This window comes from Ranitomeya imitator, chromosome 2 (assembly GCF_032444005.1).
Source record: "Ranitomeya imitator isolate aRanImi1 chromosome 2, aRanImi1.pri, whole genome shotgun sequence".
Taxonomy (NCBI): domain Eukaryota; kingdom Metazoa; phylum Chordata; class Amphibia; order Anura; family Dendrobatidae; genus Ranitomeya; species Ranitomeya imitator.
The window spans coordinates 771,373,629-771,396,665 of NC_091283.1; the positions used below are offsets into that span (position 1 = coordinate 771,373,629).

The following is a 23,037-nucleotide window of genomic DNA, read 5'->3' on the forward strand; positions in this document are numbered from 1 at the left end:
AGTTTCTCGCATTGCACTCACAAGTGAGACCCCGGCCTAAGAAGGATCATGGGATTCATTTCTAATTGCTAGACTGGAAGGAAATGGATTTCTTGAAGAGAAATGCTGGGTCACTAGAAGAATATGAATTCCCCAATCTTATTCTAGAGATGATTTTGGCCAAAGTATACTCATTCTGCCCCTACAGTCTATTCCTTGAGGGTATCACCTGTGGCATCTATCTATCCTAGTCGGGCATATGGAAAGGAGTTGTCTTTTTTACAACCATTTAATATATTAAATAAATTAATAAAAAAATAAATAACCATGTGCAGAATTTCTACACATCCTTACAAATTCTGCTTTCTGTCTTTAGCTGTGAATCCTAAATACTGAACATTAGCTTGAAGATAGTCCTGTTCCTGTCTTGTTTGCTCTGAATTGTTGGCCTTCTTCCTATATTTTCACCGTCTAGTAATATTTTACTTGTTCTCCTGGCTCCCCACCGTTATCATGCCACGTAGAAACAGAAGAGAGAACAGGCATAGTAATGAGCGTTTTATTCAGATATGACTTTGATGAATTAGGCAATGTTATGCTTGTCAGCTGTGAGAAAATGAGCAAATGTTTGCATGTTATCACTTTTATTGTGTATATCAACCTGCTAATTCTCCAGGGAAAATGACTACAACACACTAAATGTTATCAATAAAAAATATCTGAAATACCTGGTTGAATAGTCTTCGTACTCATATTTAAAATTATTATTTGTCGATTACTTAGCCGAAGTCTCTCAGTCACCGGCATCTGCTACTAGTAGATCACATGTGATGCCATTGGACCCATGAGTTGCGGGGTTCATTGCCATTGGTTCACTGCTCCAAAATTCAATCTTTGCATCTGAGTTTTGAAGAAAGTGAGACCAAAGCACTAGATCACTCCTGTTGCATGGTGCATCAGTCCACAGGGCACACTGAACGGAGCAGTGCATCAGGTGAATAATGCTAGGTGAACATTCTTTTACAGTTTTGCCAATATAAAGTTGTTGGGGACTATGTATAGGGGTATCATACTGAGGGTATCATACTGTGTGCAGTTGTGGCGAACAACATACTGTGTGGGCCATTATGCAGTGCGGGAGGAGCTATGGTGGCCATTATACTGTGCATGGCTGTGAGGCTTTTGTAGTCTGTGAGGTTTGTGGGGGCCATCATACTGTGTGTGGGTAGTTAGAGGACATCATACTGTGTGTGGGGATATCATACTGTATGGGGAACTGTAGATACATCATACTGTACAGGGTGCTGCCCTGGCTATCATACTGTGAGGGGCTATGTGGGTCATCATACTATGTATGCGGTGAGCTGTAGAGGTCATCATTCTATGTGTGGAGGTCATCATAGTGTATAGGGTGGGGCTGTGAGGGCATCATTCTGCATGTTGGTCACATTGCGGGTATAATACTGTGTTTTTGGCTGTGATAAAATCAAAGAATTGGGGGTACTGTGAGATAATCACACTTGCTGAAAGCACTGTGAAGTCATCATACTGTATGTGGAGGGGTATTTGGTGGATAAATTGTGTGGGATATTTTAATGTGGGAGTATCATGCAGTGTGTCTATGTGTGGGGAACATTTGTGGAGCATCAAACTCTTTGGGGGCTATGAAATAGATATCATAGTGAGAAGACTGAGCTGCTGTGGTATTTCCATTGATTTCCTGCACAATTGGTTAAAGGGAACTTGTCACATTGTATATGCAGTTCGACCTGTGGAAAATACGGTGTAGAAATGGAGAAGCTGTCCATAATGATATATAGGTTTAATGGAATAATTTGTATTATATTCATTGAAATCCCTGATGTTTGTATACATATTAGTCCACAGGGCGGTCATACTAGTGATTGACAGCTGTATTTGCATGCATATTCATGCAAAGAAGACTGGTAATCATTTAATTGGACCCAGCGGCGTAACGACCACAGTCACAGCGGTCACCTCTGTATCTGGGCCCGGTGGGTCAGGGGCCCGCCGACGCCAGTAAAAGCTGCAACTGGATGTGCATAAACATTTGTAGTCTTGCCTGAAGACGGAACCTCTGTGCTCTGAAAGCTTGCAAACATTATTTTCTGGTTAGCCAATAAAGGTATCACTCCAAAAATACTTTTGTCATCTTTGGGCAGAAAAGTATTCACATCGATTTTTCTGGCTAATACAGTACCACAATATAATTTGCTATCGTACATCATGAAGTTCTGAAACAATGATATCATAATAAAAATGACTTATCTCCCCTCCTGTCATGTCTACCTAAAAAAAAGCAGTCTCACCACATCTATTCTTATGGTCCATATAAATGATATGAAATAACACTGCTATGTTTATTTTCAGGTATCTTGGAATCACCCGACCCCTGACCTACCCTGTGAGGCAGAATGGGAAATGTATGGCCAAAATGATCCTGTGTGTTTGGCTCCTTTCCGCCTCAATCACGTTACCTCCTCTCTTCGGTTGGGCTCAAAATGTAAATGATGACAAAGTTTGCTTGATTAGTCAAGATTTTGGCTACACCATCTATTCTACAGCTGTTGCCTTTTACATCCCCATGTCGGTCATGCTGTTCATGTATTACAGAATATTCAAAGCTGCTAAGCGGAGTGCTGCCAAACACAAGTTTTCTGGATTCCCCCGATCAGAGGAAAGTGATGGAATGATTGCAGCAAATGGAGTTGTAAAAATACACAAAGAATCGGAAGACTGTACAAATTTGTCAAAACTACTGAGAAATGACAGAAAAAACATATCCATTTTTAAAAGAGAACAGAAAGCAGCTACTACCCTTGGGATTATCGTAGGGGCTTTTACTATTTGCTGGCTACCTTTTTTTATACTTTCAACTGCAAGACCGTTTATCTGTGGAACCGAGTGCAGCTGTATTCCATTATGGATGGAGAGGACATTTTTATGGCTGGGATATGCAAACTCTCTGATAAATCCGTTCATTTATGCCTTTTTTAATAGAGACCTGAGAACAACTTATCGCAATCTGTTACAATGCAGGTACAGGAATATCAACAGGAAGCTGTCAGCTGCAGGAATGCATGAGGCTTTGAAGCTTGCAGAAAGGCCTGATCATACCTTGTAAGAACACTACTGATATTTCTTCTTGTAACATATACTGTACATGAATATTCGTGAAAGGTCAACATTTCTAGAGTATGTTAAATGCGCCAAACATAGTGTTATACAATATTAAGCCAATTGACTTAAAGGGAATCTGTCAGCAGGCTTTTTGCTATGTAATTTGAGAGCATCACACTATAGGACAAGTGAGCCTGGTTCCAACAATGTACCACTTAGTTTTCCAGGTGCAGCAGTTGTGACACAGAGTTTTTGATGCAGCATATATCAGAGCTGAGAAAACTCACCCGACCCACTCCACAGGTAACCCTGCCCACACCAGGCCCTGTATGTACATAGTCTATAGACAGAGAGCTGCTTATCACAGGAGGGGGCGTGGTCAGACCAGAGCTCTAGTCCTGCAGTGATGATCTCTTAGCAATAAAACCTTCAATGTAGAAAAAAGTATCAGAGCTTATCACACTTTGTAGGTTGAAAGTCCATGGGAGGAAAACCGGTGGGTGCCATGGCTCCGGCTGGTGTGGCTCAGCAACAACGGGAAAAGTGAAGAGAGCGGCACTTCCAGAGGTGAAATAAAAGAACTATTTTATTTCTTTAAATTGTAAAACTCAACATACAAAGAAATATAACTGACGCGTTTCTGGTGTCCCAGGCAGCCTTAATTATCTTTGCATGTTGGGTTTTGCAGTTTAACGAAAGAAAATAATGTTTTTATTTTTCATCTGTGGAAGTGCTGCTTTCTTCACTTTTCCTAATAAAACATTCATTGTAAGTAAACAAAAGCACCTTCAAAGAATTGACACATCCTAGAATTCAGTGTCTCAGCTGCTTCCTCATGCTGCCTTCAGATTACATAGCAAAGACCTGCTGAGACATTCCGTTAAATATGTAGCAGCTGACAAATGATAGAGGTTCTCTTTCGGAAGCCTCATCTATGAGCCAGAGAAATGAATGGTTGCAAAGAATGTCTCTTAGAGGACCCAAAACATTTTAGGGTTCATTGATTTCAATGAAAACATTGTGACATTTACTTTCCCTCCTATTGATGGCACTATAAGAAAATTAGAACACTTGCTGCTTGGTTGCTCAAGAAATAGCGTATGAGGATTTCAGGATCATTTTATTCTGTAATTAACTTTTTTTTGGTCAAAATGGCAAACGCTTTTAAATGATCCTATCTCTAGCTAGTTATTACTATGTCCTTCTCACTAGTGAGATTTCCTTTTGTGAGATTCTGCTGAGGACGCATTTTATCATGCAAGACAAAGGGGCGGAATTTGTATTGTGAGTGTGTCTAACCTTTGGGGATTTTGGTGCATTTTGTTGCAAATAGTAATTTATAGTTTTATACTTTTTTGCTGTATGTTTTAAACACTGTGTCTCACTCAGAAGGTACTGCAACTTTGCAAGGAGAAGTATGCTTTAAAAACTCATTAAAAACACATACATTATGCATCCTATCATTTAGAATGCATTCTGCATGTTTTGTGCACATGATGCATTTTTTTCCGCGAAAAAAACGCATCGCGGTAAAAAAAGCAGCATGTTCATTAATTTTGCGGAAGAAAAAGCAATATTTTTTAATTACAACTGTAAGATGACTAAGCATGTCGACAGGTCTTTCACTTAAAATGTTAAAACCAAAATTGCACAGAATGAGGGATAGCTTAGTCATTTCTACGGATCTTACTGCTGGGATCCACAGCAATCTTGGTTCTCTAGATCCAAGAGAGAGGAGTTTTGCAGAGACCTGGCATAAATAGGCTCAATTTATTGTCTATGATATTGCTGGAAATAGCCGCGATCTGTACTTAGTTTTATTCCATAGACAGTGAATGCAGCAGAGTATGCGCACCTCCACTCCATTCAATCAGGTGCTCTTGGCATATGGTTTCAGAGCTTTGCTCTTGGGACAACTGGAGAACCAGCAGTCAGACCTCCAATGAGTATGTAATACACTATGTAGGAATTAGCATTTTAGGGATAATAAGGAACAAGTTACATTTCTGAAATAATTTTGCGTTAACAAAAATCTACATAAAAAAGGCCAATTAACCTAAATGTTTAAGCGACTAAAGTGTTGCAAATCTTTTTTAAAGTCACAATTTTTTATGCAACATTTTCCCACCAGTTTGAATAAGCTCTGCCTAAATGGGTGGATCACTGGAGGAGCCGGACCGGACAAAGTGTTGCTACACCCTCCTGTCCAGTTTATCAAAAGTGCTGGTGTTCTACACTGCAGAAATGCAGCAGCAGCATTTCCGATGCCAGGAACAGAGGCGCACACCACTCAAAAAAAGTGCACACCTCTTACTAAATTTAGGACTTTATATACTCCATCAAAACTGGCGTAGCATTATATTGCACAACGCTAGTCTTGATGAATCAACCTCAGTGTCTTTCTCCCATGTCAATATAGCAAATATGTCATAGAAATCGGAGCCTAATTTAAGTAAACTTGGAGTATAATACAAGTAACAGTAAAGCAAATTATATTTTCTGTAAAATTGATTTACAAACTATAATTCAATTCACAAGATACTTTTTTGTTGTTACTTATATGCTCAGATGCATAATTAAAATAAATATTTTTAAAATTATACCAATGAGTCCTGTTTACTATTACTGATCCTCAGCTCATCATTTTTGGAATATCTAGTAAATATCCAGTAAAAGAAATTAGGGATGAAAAGTTTGCTATATAAGAGTATGTACACATGGAGTTTAATTAAGGGTATGTTGACACTGGTGACTAGCCAGCGTATAACTCGGACGAATGCCATCCAATATTTCATCGGAGAGCATGCGCTCCAATGTGATACTTTGGAACAGAGCTGACCACTGTTTTTTTGGTCATGACGGATTGGTATGAGAAAATAATCACTGCATGCTGCGATTGGTAGCATATATAGAACGGCGCACCCATACAAGTCTATGGGTGAGTGCAAAACATAGGACTGCACTCGGATGTCATCGGACTAAGTGCAGTCTGATAAATGCTTACACACAGAATGGAGAAGATAGAGAAATTAAGGGGGTTGTCCGGTCAAAACTCATGAGTCTGAAGTCACTCTGTGTGACTGCAGACTTACGAATCCCCCCAGTGCACGCACTGTGAGCTGCGGTAATTCACCAGTTTCAGACCCAGGAACAGAGGGTATGTATGCATTTTACATACCCCTGGAGAATGAGCGTGGCCTTGCTCCATACACTTGTATTGAGTCGAGGCCACACCCGATCTGGTGACACAGCAAGCCAATGGGCATGTCCTACTATGAATGTATGGAGGCCATGCCCACTTGTATGACTCATACATACTCTCCGGTTCCGGGTCTGAAACCAGCAAATCCCCACAGTGCACAGTGCACAGTGCATGCGCTGGGGAATCATAAGCTTGCAGTCACACAGAGTGACTGCAGACTTATTGGTTTTGACCGGGCAACCAAGTTGCTCATCGTCTCTGACACTTGACTAACACTCACAGCAGAGGCTCATTTGCATAAAGCATTCAATTTTCTCACATAAGAGAATCATCGAATGCTATATGCTAGTGTAAGTAAACCCTTTGTGTTAGGGGTCGAGTTCCTGCCTCTGCACAGGGGGAATCTCGGGCCATCTCCGCTGCAGTTTCCCATTCTTCTCCTGCCCCAGTGGAGCCTGCTCAGCAGAGACATCAGTCCCAGCGTCTTGCTCAGTCTGACTCTGTGCAAAAAGTTACTGCTGCATTTCTTCTTCTGCCATTGAAGTCAGTGCTGGGCAGCGGCGAGCAGACGCTTCTGGGACTGCTTTTCATGTTCTGAGCATGCCCAGAGTAAGATCTCTCAGTGGAGATCGAGAGTCACATGATCAGATACTGCAGCTAAGGTCATTGGTCCTTCAGGAAGGCCCTGTAGGTGCTCACACTCTGTGGCAACCTCTCATTGGTCCTTCTAGGAAGGTCCTATACGTGCTGCAACTATTTAAAGCTCGCATGGCCGCACGGCCATGTATTGTCTTTTGTTATGTGCTTTGCGCCATTGTGGTCACGTGAGAGTGTGTTCAGGGACCCGGCTGAAATAAGCCCCTAGAATGCTGGCACCTCCGGCGAGGAGTTTTGTGTGCATGCGTGACCACTGGTTGCTCTCTGTTTGGGCAGTTAGCCTGTGCCTCTGTGGAGTCTAACAGGGCACAGTGCTTTTCTTTCATGGCTACTCGGTGAATTAACTGAGTTAGTCCATACCGCCATATAGTACCGCCGTTTGCTAGCAGCAGGTACTCCTGCACAGTGGACCCCGGGCTGCGAACGCACCAATATCAATAAAAACATCTCTATTTACTCGGTGCGTTCTGCTAGCCCTAACACTTTGGATCACAAAAAACAGCAAATTTTTAAACCAAAATCACTTTAATAAATACTCATTCTTTAAGATATGCACACAGAGTTTTCAGAGCACTATCTCGGCAAAAATTCCAAAGTATTGATTAGTTTTTAGATTTGAAAAAGTATTTGGAGACTTTTCGCTCAAAGTGTATGTGCAAACGGAGCCATTTTGAGTAGAAAGTTAACGTTTTTGAGGAATTTTGAAATGGGGAGGAGGATATGGAAAGTTTATACTGTTTTCTTCAAAAAACCCTCAAAAAGCTCCATGTATATATACTTTTAAGTTATGTGCACACAGAGTTTTTTGAGGCATTTTTGAAGTAGAAACTGTCCAGAAACTGAACTGATACTCTCCAAATCATTCTCCAAATCTCAAAGCTTTATAAGAACTTGGAGTTTCTATTTGGTTCTGCTCTGAAAACTCAAGAAAAAAATTATATCAAAATGACTTTACTGTGCACATGTTCCGCCTTATGTCACTTCTTTTAACGGTGTTAAGGTTTGGAAACCCTGAAGCTGTTAAAAAAATAACATGCTAATTCTTCAGCTGGCATCCATTAGGAAGCCGCCTGTACTTAGCAGCACAGAAGAACAATGGCAAAGCCACTGGCCTCAAGAAAATGACAACTAGTGCTTTCTTCAAGTGGCTTTGTCTCAGAAAATGTAATGCCTGCATTGACATCTCAATGACATCGTATGCACATATGCTATAGGAATTTTTTAAAGAATTTCTTGAAGCAGTTTTGAAGATTTTTTGAAGTATTTTGTAAGAGTTTTTTTCCTGAAGCATAAGGTTCGGGCTTCTGATTTGACAGTGCCTATTTTGGAGTGGACTACATAAGGACATGTGATTTTTTTCCATGAGGTTTTTTTTTTTTCTACAAAACCTGAAGTGGTGAAAAATTAACCAAAACACTGAGCATAAGAACAGCAAAATGGTTTTGCAATAGAGATAAATAATAATGGTCTTTCCAGTGTTAGTTGAATGACTTTTCAGGCCTATTTTGGAGTTGGCCAACTACAAGAAACTCCCCAAAAAACTGCATAAGCACATACCCTAATATATAGGCCAAGTGCGGGAGTGGTGTTGCTCATGAAAAAAACATCTACTAGCTATATTAGGCCGGAGTCACACTACAGTGAGATACAGCCGAGTCTCGCAGGTTAAAAACAAGCTCTGGCACCGGCACTCCGGAGCGGAGCGTGCAGCTCCATGTATTGCTGTGCGGCCGCACTCTCCGCTCCGGAGTGCCAGTGCCAGAGCTTGGTTTTAACCTGCGAGACTCGGCCGTATCTCGCTGTAGTGTGACTCCAGCCTTAGACAGTGGCTACACAGAGGGTTTCACGCTCTGGAAGAACTTACATGTCTGTATATTATATTGACAGCCGATTCAATTTAACAGAAACGATGGATATCTATATTTCCCCTGCTGTGATGCTGAAAACTTGCTTTCAGGTTCCCAACAAATTACAGCAGAAGAGTGATAACTTCGGTACTGAAAAATGAGATGTTTATGAAATTTGATGAATAAGGGATATTTAATGAAACTCCAACCAAAGGGGATACAGAAAAGAATTCAGCTTTTCAGCTGATTTGTGGCCTTTGTCAGGGTTGTCTGTCAATATTATATACAGAAAATTAAGTATACATACAAAATGAATACAACATAGGACAAAGAAATAATTAAGTAATATTTCCTAAGATACATTCAAAATAGTAACCCATCTTTGATTTCTTCCTCTCTCCTTTACTTTTCCTCTTTTTATTTTTCCTTTCGCTCTTCTTTTCATCTCAGCAATGCGTGCTGTTTATTCTGTGGTTACATCTCTGCCATGCATGCAGTTTATTCTGTGGGTACATACATGTATCCATTGTGTATATATATATATATAATATTGACACATAACCTTGACAAAGGCCACAAATTGGCTGAAACGTTGGATTCTGTTCTTTATCCGCATTGGTCGGAGTTTCATTAAATATCACTTATTCAGCAAATTTCATGAGCATCCTGTTTTTCAGTGCTGAAGTTACCACTCTTCTGTTTTGACATACTGTGTTCTTCTGAGCACAAAATTCCCGCATTTGCGCAGACCTTCTACTGTACTAAAGTGAAAAACATTGGGAACATTAAAAAAAAATTAAATTGAAGAGTCATGAGCACTACTAAACCTCCATTTAGATATCTCTTTAACCCCTTAACAACCAGGCCAATTTTTTAAATCTGATGTGTCACTTTATGTAGTAATAACTCTGGAATGCTTAATCATATCCCATTGATTTTTAGATATTTCTTTTGTGACCCACTATATTTTATGATAATGGTAAACTTAGGTTGATATGCTTTGTGGTTATTTATAAAAATAACAGAAATTTTACAATAATTTCCAAAAATTTGCAATTTTCAAAAGTTGAATGATTATCCCTTTAATCCAGGTAGTCATACCACACAAAAACATTAATAAATAACATTTTTCTCATGTCTGCTTTACATCAGCTCCCTTTGTGAAATGTTATTTTATTTTATTAAAATTCTAGAAGGCTTAGAAATGTTGCAGTAATTTTTCATTTTTTTCAAGGAAATTTACAAAAGTTATTTTTTTAGGGACCTATCCAGGTTTGGAGTGACTTTTGATGTCCTATATATTGGATATCCCCAAACAACACCCCTCAACATGTTCTAAATTGCTTTCAGGTAGTTCATTAACCTATCAGGTGCTTTTCATAAATTAATGGAAACTTAACTTCTAACTTAACTTCTAAACAAGCCGCTATAGCCGGCAGACTCTAAGGTCCTTTGGCCATTGTTTGGCCATGAATTGCCATGGCAAACACCAGGACTACACCATCAAAGTCTCAGGATGCTGATGGGGTTAAAGCATGCTGTAGTCACAATTGACAGCAGTATTTAAGTGGTTAAATGGCCATGATCAGTACCAACACTAATCGTGGCTGATGCAGCAATTTGTCAGCTATAATGTACAGCTGATCGCTGCTGCATTGTCATCTGTAGGGTGATGCTAGTCTCTAATATCGCAGGTCAGTTTCAAGTCATAGTGGTGTTCACTAAGGTGCTAAATCCATCATTTGTTTATATTTTTGCATTTTAGAAGATTTTCACAAAATAGCCAATACTTTGCATTTGCTAATATAAACATACATTTATACATGAATACATATACATTTAAATGACTATTAAAAGAGCAGGTATAAGTTAAAAAAAAGTCTTAAAATTTGAACTATTGTTTTGTGCAAGAGAAGATAATAATACATATTTGAGAGATTACAATTTTATTATATGTATAAAAGTCTTCATTTATTCTATATGAAATATTTAGATTTATTATATTTACTAGATTATTTTTATGCTACATGATGAATATATGAATCCAGGGGAATCTTTTTTATTTGTGCTTCATACATTAATGGCACCTGTTAAAATAATCTAAGCCATTAATGAAGTATATATGGCTACCATTACTTAATATTTTTTTACTTTTTTTTACAATTCTGTCAAATGAAACACAAATGTAAACATAGAAAATAATAATCTATAAATATTGCATTTTGTCCAATAAAATGGTAATTAAATTGGCAATATTGCTTTAACTTTAGGTTCTTCGCAAGAAAAGATAATTAACAAGTGACCAAACTATTACTTGATAATTATCCTTGAATCAAGCAAAGCTACGGAGCAATAAGAGACTGCTTGATCTACACATCATTGACTGGACACAACTTTAACTGAAGAATCAAAACACAGTTTATACTTTGTATTCTCAGAAAATCTAATCACATAGGAAATCCAATCCTGATAAAAATGAGAAAACCTTAAAGGGATCCTTTCACCCTCAAAATGGAAGTTGAGCTAAGCCCACCGGCATCAGGGCCTTATCTACAGCATTCTGGAATACTGTAGATAAGTCCCCGATGTAGCCTTAAAGATGAGAAAAAGAGGTTAGATTATACTCACCTGGGCAGGCGGTCCAATCTGATGGGTGTCGCGGTCCGGGGCCTCCCATCTTCTTACGATCACATTCTTTTCTTGTCTTCATGCCGCAGCTCTGGCGCAGGCGTACCTTGTCTGCCCTGTTGAGGGCAGAGCAAAGTACTGCAGTGCGCAGGCGCAGGGAAAGGTCAGAGTGGCCCGCCGCATGCGCACTGCAGTACTTTGCACTACCCTCAACAGGGCAGACAAAGTACGCCTGCGCCGGAGACGGAAGACAAGAAGAGGACGTCATCCTATGAAGATGGGAGGTCCCGGACCAGACCGCGACGCTCATCGGACCGGACCGCAACGGAAACGCCCCTGGGTGAGTATAATCTAACCTCTTTTTCTCATCTTTCAGGATACATTGGGTGCTTATCTATAGCATTCCAGAATGCTGTAGAAATGCCCCTGATGCCGGTGGCCGCAGCTCACCTTCCATTTTGGGGGTGACAGGTTCCCTTTAAACTCATAATAATAATTTTCTGGCTCTAATTTGTGGCATATTTTGACAATTGAACCACATCTGTTTTATTTTCTTTACTTAATGAAATTTTCCCACAAAGTGCATAATAATAATAGATCTTTGAATAAAAATTAATTCCACATTTGGAAGTGTTATATTTTTTTTCCTGTGCTGACTCTGCTGAGGCAATCTTATAAATGTGCCCCTGCTGTGTACTGTCTAATGGCTTTATCTGACTGTGCAGGAACATGGTTTGATCACTCCATCACGGTGTTCACCACAGATGTAGATAAGTTCCCTGAGAGGTTTCCAAAATGGTGTCACTTGTTAAATGTTTCCACTGTTTAGGCACATCAGGGGCTCTCCAAATGCAACATGGCATCTGCTAATTATTCCAGCAAATTTTACATTCCAAAAGTCTAATGGTGCTCCTTCACTTCTGAGCCCTGCCATGCACCAAAACAGTAGTTTTCCCCCACATATGGGGTATCGGCATGCTCAGAAGAAATTTCACAACAAATTGTATGGTGTAATTTCTCCTGTTACCAATGTGAAAATGCTAAATTTTGGGCTACAAAACATTGTATGTGAAAAATGTGATTTTTTTAAATTTCAAGGCTCAATGTTATAAACTTCTGTGAAGCACCATGGGGTTTATAGTGCTAAGCACACATCATGATAAGTTCCAGGAGGAGTCTAGTTTCCAAAATGGTGTCACTTGTAGGGGGTTTCCACTGTTTAGGAATATCAGGAGCTCTCCAAATGTGGCATGGGATCAGCTAATTATTCCAGCAGGTAATACATTCAAAAAAGTCAAATAACTCTCTTTCCTTTCTAAGCTCTGCTGTGTGATGAGACAGTAGTTTCCACCACCTATGGGGTATCTACATGCTCACAAGAAATTGTACCACACATTTTGTGGTCCATATTTTCCTGCTACCCTTGCAAAAAAATGGATCTAAAGTAATATTTTTGTGAAAAAAAGTTAAATGTTAATGTTTTCCTTCCACATTCCATTATATCCTGTGAAGCACCTGAAGGGTTGATAAACTTATTGGATGTGGTTTTGAACACCTTGAGGGGTGTAGTATTTAGAAAGGTGTCACTTTTGGGTATTTTCTGTCCTATAGGCCCCTCAAAATCAATTCAAATGTGAGGTGGTCCCTAAAAAATGGTTTTGTAAATTTTGTTGGAAAAATGAGAAATCAATGGTCAACTTTTAACTCCTCTAACTTTCTAACAAAAAGAAAATTAGATTCAAAAATTGTGCTGATGTAAAGTTGACATGTGGTAAATATTATTTATTAACTATTTTGTGACATAACTCTCTGATTTAAGAACATAACAATTACAAGTTTTACAGTTGCAAAATTTTTCAAATTTTCGCCACATTTCCGATATTTTCACTAATAAATGCAAGTCATATCAAATAAATTTTACCATACAATATGTCAGGAAAAAATAGTTTCAGTATCAGTGGCATCCATAGAAGCATTTCAGAGGTATTACTACATAAAGTGACATTGGTCAATATTGAAAAATTTGGCCTGGTCAGGAAGGTGAAAACAGGCTGCGGGGTGAAGGGATTAAAAACAAGCAAAACGTTTTACCTCATAGAAAGAATTATCTGTGATGTCGTGCTGTAAAGTGTGTATACTCTTTTGCCTTCTCCCTGCCCAGGAGCTGTGGTATGATGAGACCATATTCCTTACGGTCGGATACGGCCATTACACAGTACACAGCAGGGGCACATTTATAAGATTATCTCAGCATAGGAACATTTTTGTAACACATCCAATTGTACACATTATTGTTATTCCAAGATCTATAATTTAAATGTACCTTGCTAATTGAAAAAAAGTTCAATTCTGTATTTGCCTTTTATTATGTAAATTGTTATGCAGTTTAAACAAGAATTTGTATTTTTTTAAATCCTCTGTAAACCTCTGAAAATGCGAAAACTCAAAATTTGCAGCAAACAGATACATGCGTTCGCCCATTTGCTCTGGAGTCAATTTCGTAAAGAGTCATAAGGCTTTTCCTGATCACAGAAAATGATGGATATGCCGCCAATTTTAGATTGTAGGAGCCAACTCTCTGGACACATTGCATTTTTATATTACACTGCTCCATTCTGGTGGTGGAAAATCCTAAGTACACATGTTTTTTAGAAGTGTGTAGAGAGACAAACTATCAGAGAAAACCAAATGATACATGAAAACAGAGGTCAAAAACTGTTTCTTGGTTACGATAAAGCAAATACGAACAGCATATGTCACCCATAATTCAGTAACAAGAAGCTACCGTATGTAAAATTACATTGTGCATAGCAATTGCCATATTTTTGGACTATAAGAGCTTGTGCACACGTTGCAGATTTGGTGCGGTTTTGCCATGCAGATTTGTTAGCAATAGCTGAAGTAATCCTGATGCCCGCAAAGTGAATGAGAAACCTGAAGTGTAATGCAAAAGTTGAGTATTTTTGACTTGCAGATTTGGTGCAAAAAAGAATCTGCTGCATTTCAATTCTCTGTGTGTTTTTCATCATTGACCTCACTCAAATCATTCAAAAACAGAGGGCAGATATGCAAGGCAAAAACGCATGAAAAATGTGTGTTTTTCCTGCAAAGAGATGCAGAAATGGTGCAGAAATGTTTGAATCAATTTAATCAATGTGTGCAAACTCGTAGACTAAGACCCACTTTTTAGCAAAAAAAAATTGCTGAAAAGTGCCTGCGTCTTAGCCCATGAGCAAACGTTGTGTATTTGGTGTGTTTTTTTTTTTTACCTCAGTGTTTGTAAGACAAAACCAGGAGTAGAACCATCGGGGAAAAGTATAATAGAAACATGTCACCCACACCTGCACTTATCACCCACTACTGGTTTTGGCTTATAAATACTGAGGTAAAATACTGTCCAAATACTGAATGTGTGCATGTGGCCTAAGGCAATGTTCCCACCATGAGTTTTTAGTGAGTTTTTGAAACTGCTGGTTTTTGAAAAATGCAAGTACCCTATCTTACTTAACTCCTTAGTGACGGAGCCAATTTGCAGCTTAATGACCAAGCCAATTTTTACAATTCTCACCACTGTCCCTTTATGAAGTTATAACTCTGGAACGATTCAACGGATCCCACTGATTTTGAGAATGTTTTTTCGTGACATATTGTACTTCATGATAGTCATAAAATTTCTTACTTGTGTTTATGTATGTAAAAAACGGAAATATGGTGAAAATTTGTAAAATTTTGCAATTTTAAACTTTGAATTTTATGCCCTTAAATCAGAGAGATATGTTACACAAAATAGTTAATAACATTTCCCACATGTCTACTTCACATCACCACAATTTTGGAAACAATTTTTTTTCGTTAGGAAGTTATAAGGGTTAAAAGTTGACCAGCGATTTCTCATTTTTAGAAGAAAATTTGCAAAACCATTTTTTTTAGGGACCATCTCACATTTAAAGTCACATTGAGGGGTGTACATGACAGAAAATGCCCAAAAGTGACACCATTCTAAAAACTACACTCTTCAATGTGTTCAAAACCACATTCAGGATGTTTATTAACCCTTTATGTGTTTCACAGGAACTGAAGCAATGTGGAAGGAAAAAATAAACATTTAACTTTTTTTTTTTACAAACATTTTAATTCAGAACCATTTTTTTATTTTCAGAAGTGTAAATGAACCACAAAATTTGTTGTGCAAATACACACAATACCCCATATGTGGGGATAAACCACTGTTTGGACGCACGGCAGAGCTTGGAAGAGAAGGAGTGCCGTTTGACTTTTTCAATGCAGAATTAGCTGGAATTGAGATCGGATGCCATGTCGCATTTGGAGAGCCCCTGATGTTCCTAAAGAGTGGAAACCCCCCACAAGTGACATCATTTTGGAAAGTAGACCCTTTACCGAACTTACCTAGATTTGTGGTGAGCATTTTGAACACCCAAGTGGTTCACAGAAGTTTATAACGTAGAGCCGTGAAAATAAAAAAATCTTATTTTTTCCACAAAAATTATCTTTTTGCCCAAACATTTTTATTTTCACAAGGGTAACAGAAGAAATTAGACCACCAAAGTTGTTGTCCAGTTTGTCCTGAGTACGCCGATACCCCACATGTGAGGGACCACTGTTTGGGCACACGTCGGGGCTTGGAAGGGAAGTAGTGATGTTTTGGAATGAAGACTTTGAAGGAATTGTCTGCTGGCGTCATGTGGCGCTTGCAGAGCCCTTGATGTGCCTAAACAGTAGAAACCCCCCACAAGTGACACAAGTGACCCCATTTTGGAAGCTAGATTCTCTAAAGGAGCTTATCTAGATGTGTGTTGAGCATTTTGAACTCCCAAGTGCTTCACAGAAGTTTATAACGCAGAGCCATGAAAATAAAGAATGTTTTCTTTCCACAAAAATGTTTTTTTAGGTAACAGGAGAAACTGGACCCCAGAAGTTGTTGTACAATTTGTTCTGAGTACGCTGATGCCCCATATGTGGGGGTAAACCACTGTTTGGGCGCACGGCAGAGCTCAGAATGGAGGGAGCACTATTTGACTTCTTGAACGCAAAATTGGCTGGAATTAATGGTGCAGCCATGTCACGTTTGGAAACCCCCTGATATACTTAAATAGTAAAAACCCCACAATTCTAACTCCAACTTTAACGCCAACACACCCCTAACCCTAACCCCAACCCTAACCATAATCCTAATCGCAACCCTAACTCCAACACACCCCTAACCCTAATCCCAACCCTAACCATAACCCTAATCACAACCCTAACCCCAACACACCTCGAACCCTAATCCCAGCCTAACCATAACCATAACCACAAACCTATCCCTAATCCCAACACACACCCAACCCTAATCCCAACCCTAACCCTAATCCCAAATCTAACCCTAATCCCAACTCTAACCCTAATCTCAACCCTAATCCAAACCCTAACCCTAATCCCAGCTCTAACCCTAGCCTTAGCCCCAACCCTAACCCTAACTTTAGCCCCAACCCTAACCCTAACTTTAGCCCTATACTAACCCTAACTTTAGCCCAACTCACTTTAGCCCAACTGTAACCCTAATTGGAAACTGGAAAGAAATACATTTTCTCTATTTTACTATTTTTCCCTAACTAAAGGGGTGATAAAGGTGGGAGTTAATTACTATTTTTTTATTTTGATCACTGTGATAGGGTCTATCACAGTGACCATAATTAACCAATAGGAAAAATCTTCCTATTGTTGCCGGATGCCGGCCGGCAGATCTTGGCGGGCACACTGCGCATGTACCTGCCATTTTCTTCCCGGGAAAAGATGGTGGCGCCAATGGTGGAAATAGGAGGGCCGGGGAGTACCAGCAGGTACCGGGGGGGACCCTGTTTCTCTCTCCTCTGATGTGCGATCACATCAGAGGAGACAGAAATTAAATGGCACATCCGACTTTCTTTTTTTGTGGCCGCCGTTATACGATTAATAATGGCAATCACAAAACTGGGGTCGGTAGAAACCAACCTGAATCATGTTCTCTGGGGTCTTGGCTACTCTCGGCAGCCGAGACCCCAGAGAAAATCTGACTCTGGGGGGGCGCTATATACTTTTTCCACAGCACCGTTAATTAACGGCGCTGTGGTTTTAGTACCCTTAATTGCTGCCATGAAAAGGCATATCAGTGGTCATTAAGGGGATTATGGGTACAGAAATGCTCTATAAAATCAACAACATCAAAAACTAAAAAGAAACAGCTCACTGTGGGAATGTAGTGTCAGGCCACGTGCACATGTTGAGTGTTTAGTGAGCTTTTAACCTCAATATTTGTCGGTCAATACCAGGACTTGTTGAAAAATACATAAGTGGTGACTTGTTTGTATTATACTTTTCTTCTAAATGTTCCACTCCTGGTCCTGGCTTACAAATTCTGAGGTGAAATACTGACCTAATGCTCAGCGTGTACACATGGCCTAATAGTCCAAAGGCAGCACTCCTCATATATCCTCTGCAGTTTCATAATTTTCCACTGCTTACTCAATGATTTGGGAGCTCTCAGACAGCTGCTCCTCCGCCAATCACTGAGAGCAGTGTACACAGAAACTTCCATGGCTGTTCATTGATTTCTTTTCCTTCTGCACTCTGGCCTGTGCAATGCAGGAAAGAAAGCACATCGTCCAGTCTGCCTGCTCTCTCTCTCTGATGACCTCATAAATACATTACCTGTCCCTGCTATCCCTCCATTATCCTCTCCTGCTCCTCCCACGTCATTGAAGCTCTGATGTCAGTGGAGCTGAAAGGTAAAGTTCACTGCATAGCAAAGTGTGCGGTCTCCTGCATAGGTGGAGACAGCATAAGAGCAATGAATATTACATATATATACAGTTGCATCTCACAAAATTAGAATATCAACAAAAAGTTAATTTATTTCAGTTCTTAAATAGAAAAAGTGAAACTAATATATTATATGGTGTCATTACAAACAGAGTGACCTATTTCAAGCATTCATTTCTGTTAATGTTGATGATTATGGCTTACAGCCAATGGAAACCCAAAAGTCATTATCTCAGTAAATTAGAAAAATTAACAAAAAACACCTGCAAAGGTCTCCTAAGCATTTTTAAAGGTCCCTTAGTCTGTTTCAGTAGGCTCCACAATCATGAGGAAGACTGCTGACTTGACAGATGTCCAGAAGGCAGTCATTGACACACTCCACAAGGATAGTAAGCCACAAAAGGTGATTGTTAAAGAAGATGGCAGTTCACAGAGTGCTATATCCAAGCATATTAATGGAAAATTTAGTGGAAGGAAAAAGTGTGCACAAGCAACTTGGATAACGGCAAACTTGAAAGGATTGTTAAGAAAAGGCCATTCAAAAATTGGGGGGAGATTCACAATGAGTGGACTGCCTCTGGAATCATTGCTTCAAGAGCCACCACACATAGATGTATCCAGGACATGGGTTACAAGTGTCGCATTCCTTGTGTTAACCCACTCATGACCAATAGACAACGCCAGAAGTGTGTTACCTGGGCAAAGTAGAAAAAGAACTGAACTGTTGCTCAGTCGGTGTTGTTTTCAGATGAAAGTAAATTTTGTTTTTCATTTGGAAATTAAGGTCCCAGAGTCTGGAGGAAGAGTGGAGAGGCAGACAGTCCAAGGTGGTTGAGGTCTAGTGTGAAGTTTCCACAATTAGTAATGGCTTGAGGACCCATGTCATCTGCTGGTGTAGGTTTACTGTGTTTTATCAAGACCAAAGTCAGTGCAGCCATCTACCGGGAAATTTTAGAGCACCTCATGCTTCCCTCTGCAGACAAGCTTTTTTTGAGATGGAAATTTAATTCTCCAGCAGGACTTGGCACCTGTCCACTCTGCCAAAAGTACCAATACCAAGTTTAAAAACAACAGTATCACTGTGCTTGATTGGCCAGCAAACTCGCCTGACCTCTATGGAGTATTGTCATGAGGAAGATGAAAGACACAGACCCAACAATGCAGAAAAGCTAAAGGCTGCTATCAAAGCAACCTGGGCTTCCATAACACCTCAGCAGTGCCACAAGCTGATGGCCTGCATGTCACGCCGCATTAATGCAGTAATTGACGCAAAAGGAGCCCTGATCAAGTATTGAGTGCATTTACTGAACATAGATTTCAGTAGGTCAACATTTCAGATTTTAAAATCATTTTTCAAGCTGGTGTTATAAAGTACTCTAACTTACTGAGATAATGAGTTTTGGGTTTTCATGGGCTGTAAGCCATAATCATCAACATTAACAGAAATAAACACTTGAAATAGATCACTCTGTAATGACTATATAATATATGAGCTTAACTTTTTATATTGAAGAACTGAAATAAATTAACTTTTTGATGATATTCTAATTTTGCGAGAAGCACCTGTATGTGTGTGTAAAATAAAACCTCATCTAATTAATATATATGTAAATATATGTATATAGTATTATGCGACTTAATGGTACTCAGCTTCGCCATATCTATCTAGTGCATTCTGTTTCAGCAGTTGCTGTGCTTTATTTCACAAGTCATTTCGCATCCGTGAAAGACGGATCTAAAGCTTCATGTGATGTCACCTAATCATCTGGACATAAAGCAGTAGAGGAGATCTGAAGTAATGTTTGTGCACTTACATTAACCCTTACACTTCATTTTCAAATCTAATTTCTGTATTGCAATTTGAAATGCAGAATGGATTTTTTCTAAACCTATTTAGGGCTTGTTCACATGATGCATCTTTTGCCAAGTTTTTACTGTAGAAAAAATGCAGTGTGTTGTAGTAGATTTATGAAATCCCATGCACACACTGATTATTTTTTCCTTCCAGATTTTAGCCTTCAAAATGTTTTTATTTTTATTTTTTCAAATCTGCAGCATGTCAATTGGAGAGCGAGACAGACAGAGAAGGAGACCATTCTCTGGAAAAATGCTCGAGTTTCACATAGCCCTTCTATTATGCAGGCTGATCAAGTTGAACATGTCCGAGCATCCAAAGTGCTTGATTCAAGTACCGAGCACTTGGGCATTTCAGTGCTTTAACAACACTATTTTTCACCCATTAAAATGAATGTGAAAAACATGGAAGTAAAAACACGAATTTTATGCGTCACTTTAGACTCATTGGTACAGAAAAGTCTACTACAAATGTTCAATGTGTGAACATAACCTAAATTTTACCTCACTCTATTCCTACTTATTCTGTCATCATTGAAGTTAATTACTATGAAGTATTTTTTAGCTGTTTTCTTTTGTCTAAACCTTGCTGTGTCCTATAGTCTGATGGGTCTTACAGTAAGAAAAATACAGTAGATAAATGAATACATAGTTCAAATGCAAAGTTAAAATAATAAATGTTTTGAAAAAAACAAATAAATGCCCAGGAGAACAAACTTTTATGCAGCTTCATAAACAGTATCCCACTATTTCTTAAGGTTATACTGTACATAGAAGTAAAACATAATTATTCAAATAATTAAAAATGTGCTATAAGCACAGCGTTTGTATGACCTAATGCCAACCTACCCAAAACAGGCTGAAATACTACTGCTCCTAAGGCATTATCAGCTTTTGAACTGACATCATATAGACAGTGGCATGTAAAAGTTTGGGAACCCCTGGTCAAAATTACTCTTATTGTAAACTGTTGAGCACGATGAAGAAGAAATGATCTCTAAAAGGCCTAACTTTAAAGATGACACATTTCCTTTGTATTTTGGACAAAAAACACACATATCTTAATCTTTTACATTTTATAAATTACAGAAAGGAAAAAGGGCGGATGCAAGAGTTTGGGTACCCTGTATGGTAAGTATCTAGTAGCACCCCCTTTGAAATTATCACAGATTATAAATGTTTTTGTAGACTTTTAGAGTGTTTCAATTCTTGTTTGAGGGGTTTTCATTCATTCTTCCTTGGAAAATTCTTCCATTTCTATGAGAATTCAAGTCATCTTGCATGACCTGCTATTTTGAGATCTAACCACAGATTTTCAATGATGTTCAGATCAGGGGACTGTGAGAGCCATTGTAAAACCTTTAGCTTGTGACTCATGAGGTAGTGTATTGTGGATTTTGACGTGTGTTTAAGATAATTATCCATTTGTAGAAGCATTCCTCTTTTCACCATGCTTAATGGTTGTAGAGATGTTATTTTCCTAAATTTTTGTGCCCTTTTTTCTTCATACATATTTTTCATCATCGTGGCCAAAGAGATCCATTTAAAGCTCATTGATCCACAGGACATGTTTCTGAAATGCATTAGGCTTGTTTAGATGTTCTTTTGGATACTTCTGATGCTGAATTTTCAGTTGAGGATGCAGGAAAGATTTTCTTTTGATGACTCTTCCATGAAGGCCATATTTGTGCATATGTGTCTGAACAGTAGAACAATGTATCAAAACTCCAGAGTCTGCTAAATATTTTTGAAGGACTGTTGCAGCTTGTTAACTGCCATTTCCTAACTACATTTCGAACTGAGTAATGGACAACTTGAAAACTCTTTGCTATCTTCTTAAAGCTTTCTCCTGCTTTGTAGGCCTCCACCATTTTCATTTTCAGAGTGCTTTGCAGCTGCTTAGACGAATCCATGGCTGCAGATTTTTAGCACAAAGTTAAAGGGGGCTGGTTTTTTATACAGCTGGGAAATTTGCCTCACCTGACCTTTCCTAAAGATGATACTGAACAAGCCATGATCCTAACAGGTTAATTAAGGTCTGAAACCTTGGTCAAAGTTATCTGAACACACAAACTTTCATGTGTGCCCAAACATTTGCATCGGTTTCTTTTCTTTTTTGTAATCATTAAAATGCAAAACATGACAATATACAGTATATATACAGTACAGACCAAAAGTTTGGACACACCTTTTCATTTAAAGATTTTTGTGTATTTTCATGACTATGAAAATTGTACACAGGCAGGATAACAAGAAGGCTAGTTATTATGTATATGTATATATATATATATATGTGTATCTATATATATATAGATACACATATATCTTAGCCTTTGGTATGTGCCAGGGTGAGAAACACGGACTCAAACAATAGTGTAGACAAAACAGTGCTCGTGCTAAAAACTAAAAACCTCAACTCACTACCTCTGACTTCTTGTTATCCTGCCTTTTTTCTGGTGGAATATATGACGAGTAGTGTTGAGCATTCCGATACCGCAAGTATTGGGTATCGGGCGATACTTGCGGTATCGGAATTCCGATACCGAATTCCGATACTTCCCGCGTATCGGATACCGGAATCGGAAGTTCCCAGAATTCAAACTGCACGCAGCAGCCAATGAGGAATGAATGGAAGTGTGGGCACATCCTGTTTAGCATGGTGGGCATGTAAGTACTGGCAAGGCTGTGATTGGCTACTGAAATGATGTCACTCTGCACTATAAAAAATGCTACCGCCATTTTGCGCTCACTCTGCTGCGATTTGAGTTAGGGACAGGACGCTGAGTTCTAACTGAGGGCCAGTTGAGATAGCTAATTGCTTTATTTTGCTTTTCCAAGGCTAATTTAGCAAACGCTGTGTTCACTGTTCAGTTCACCTTGCTCTTGCCTTGCAGCGCTGTTTTAACAGCGTTCTGCAAGGTCTCTGTGTGT

At 39.0% G+C, this 23,037-nt stretch overlaps 1 protein-coding gene across 1 annotated transcript in view; it reads left to right on the forward strand.

Moving 5' to 3' along the window:
• HTR7 (5-hydroxytryptamine receptor 7) overlaps positions 1 to 23,037 on the forward strand; it is a 191,683-nt gene that overhangs the window by 113,773 nt on the left and 54,873 nt on the right. Inside the window, exon 2 of the mRNA XM_069753481.1 lies at positions 2,371 to 3,120. Within this exon, the coding sequence (XP_069609582.1) occupies positions 2,371 to 3,120 (750 nt within the window). The remainder of the gene's footprint in view (positions 1 to 2,370; positions 3,121 to 23,037) is intronic.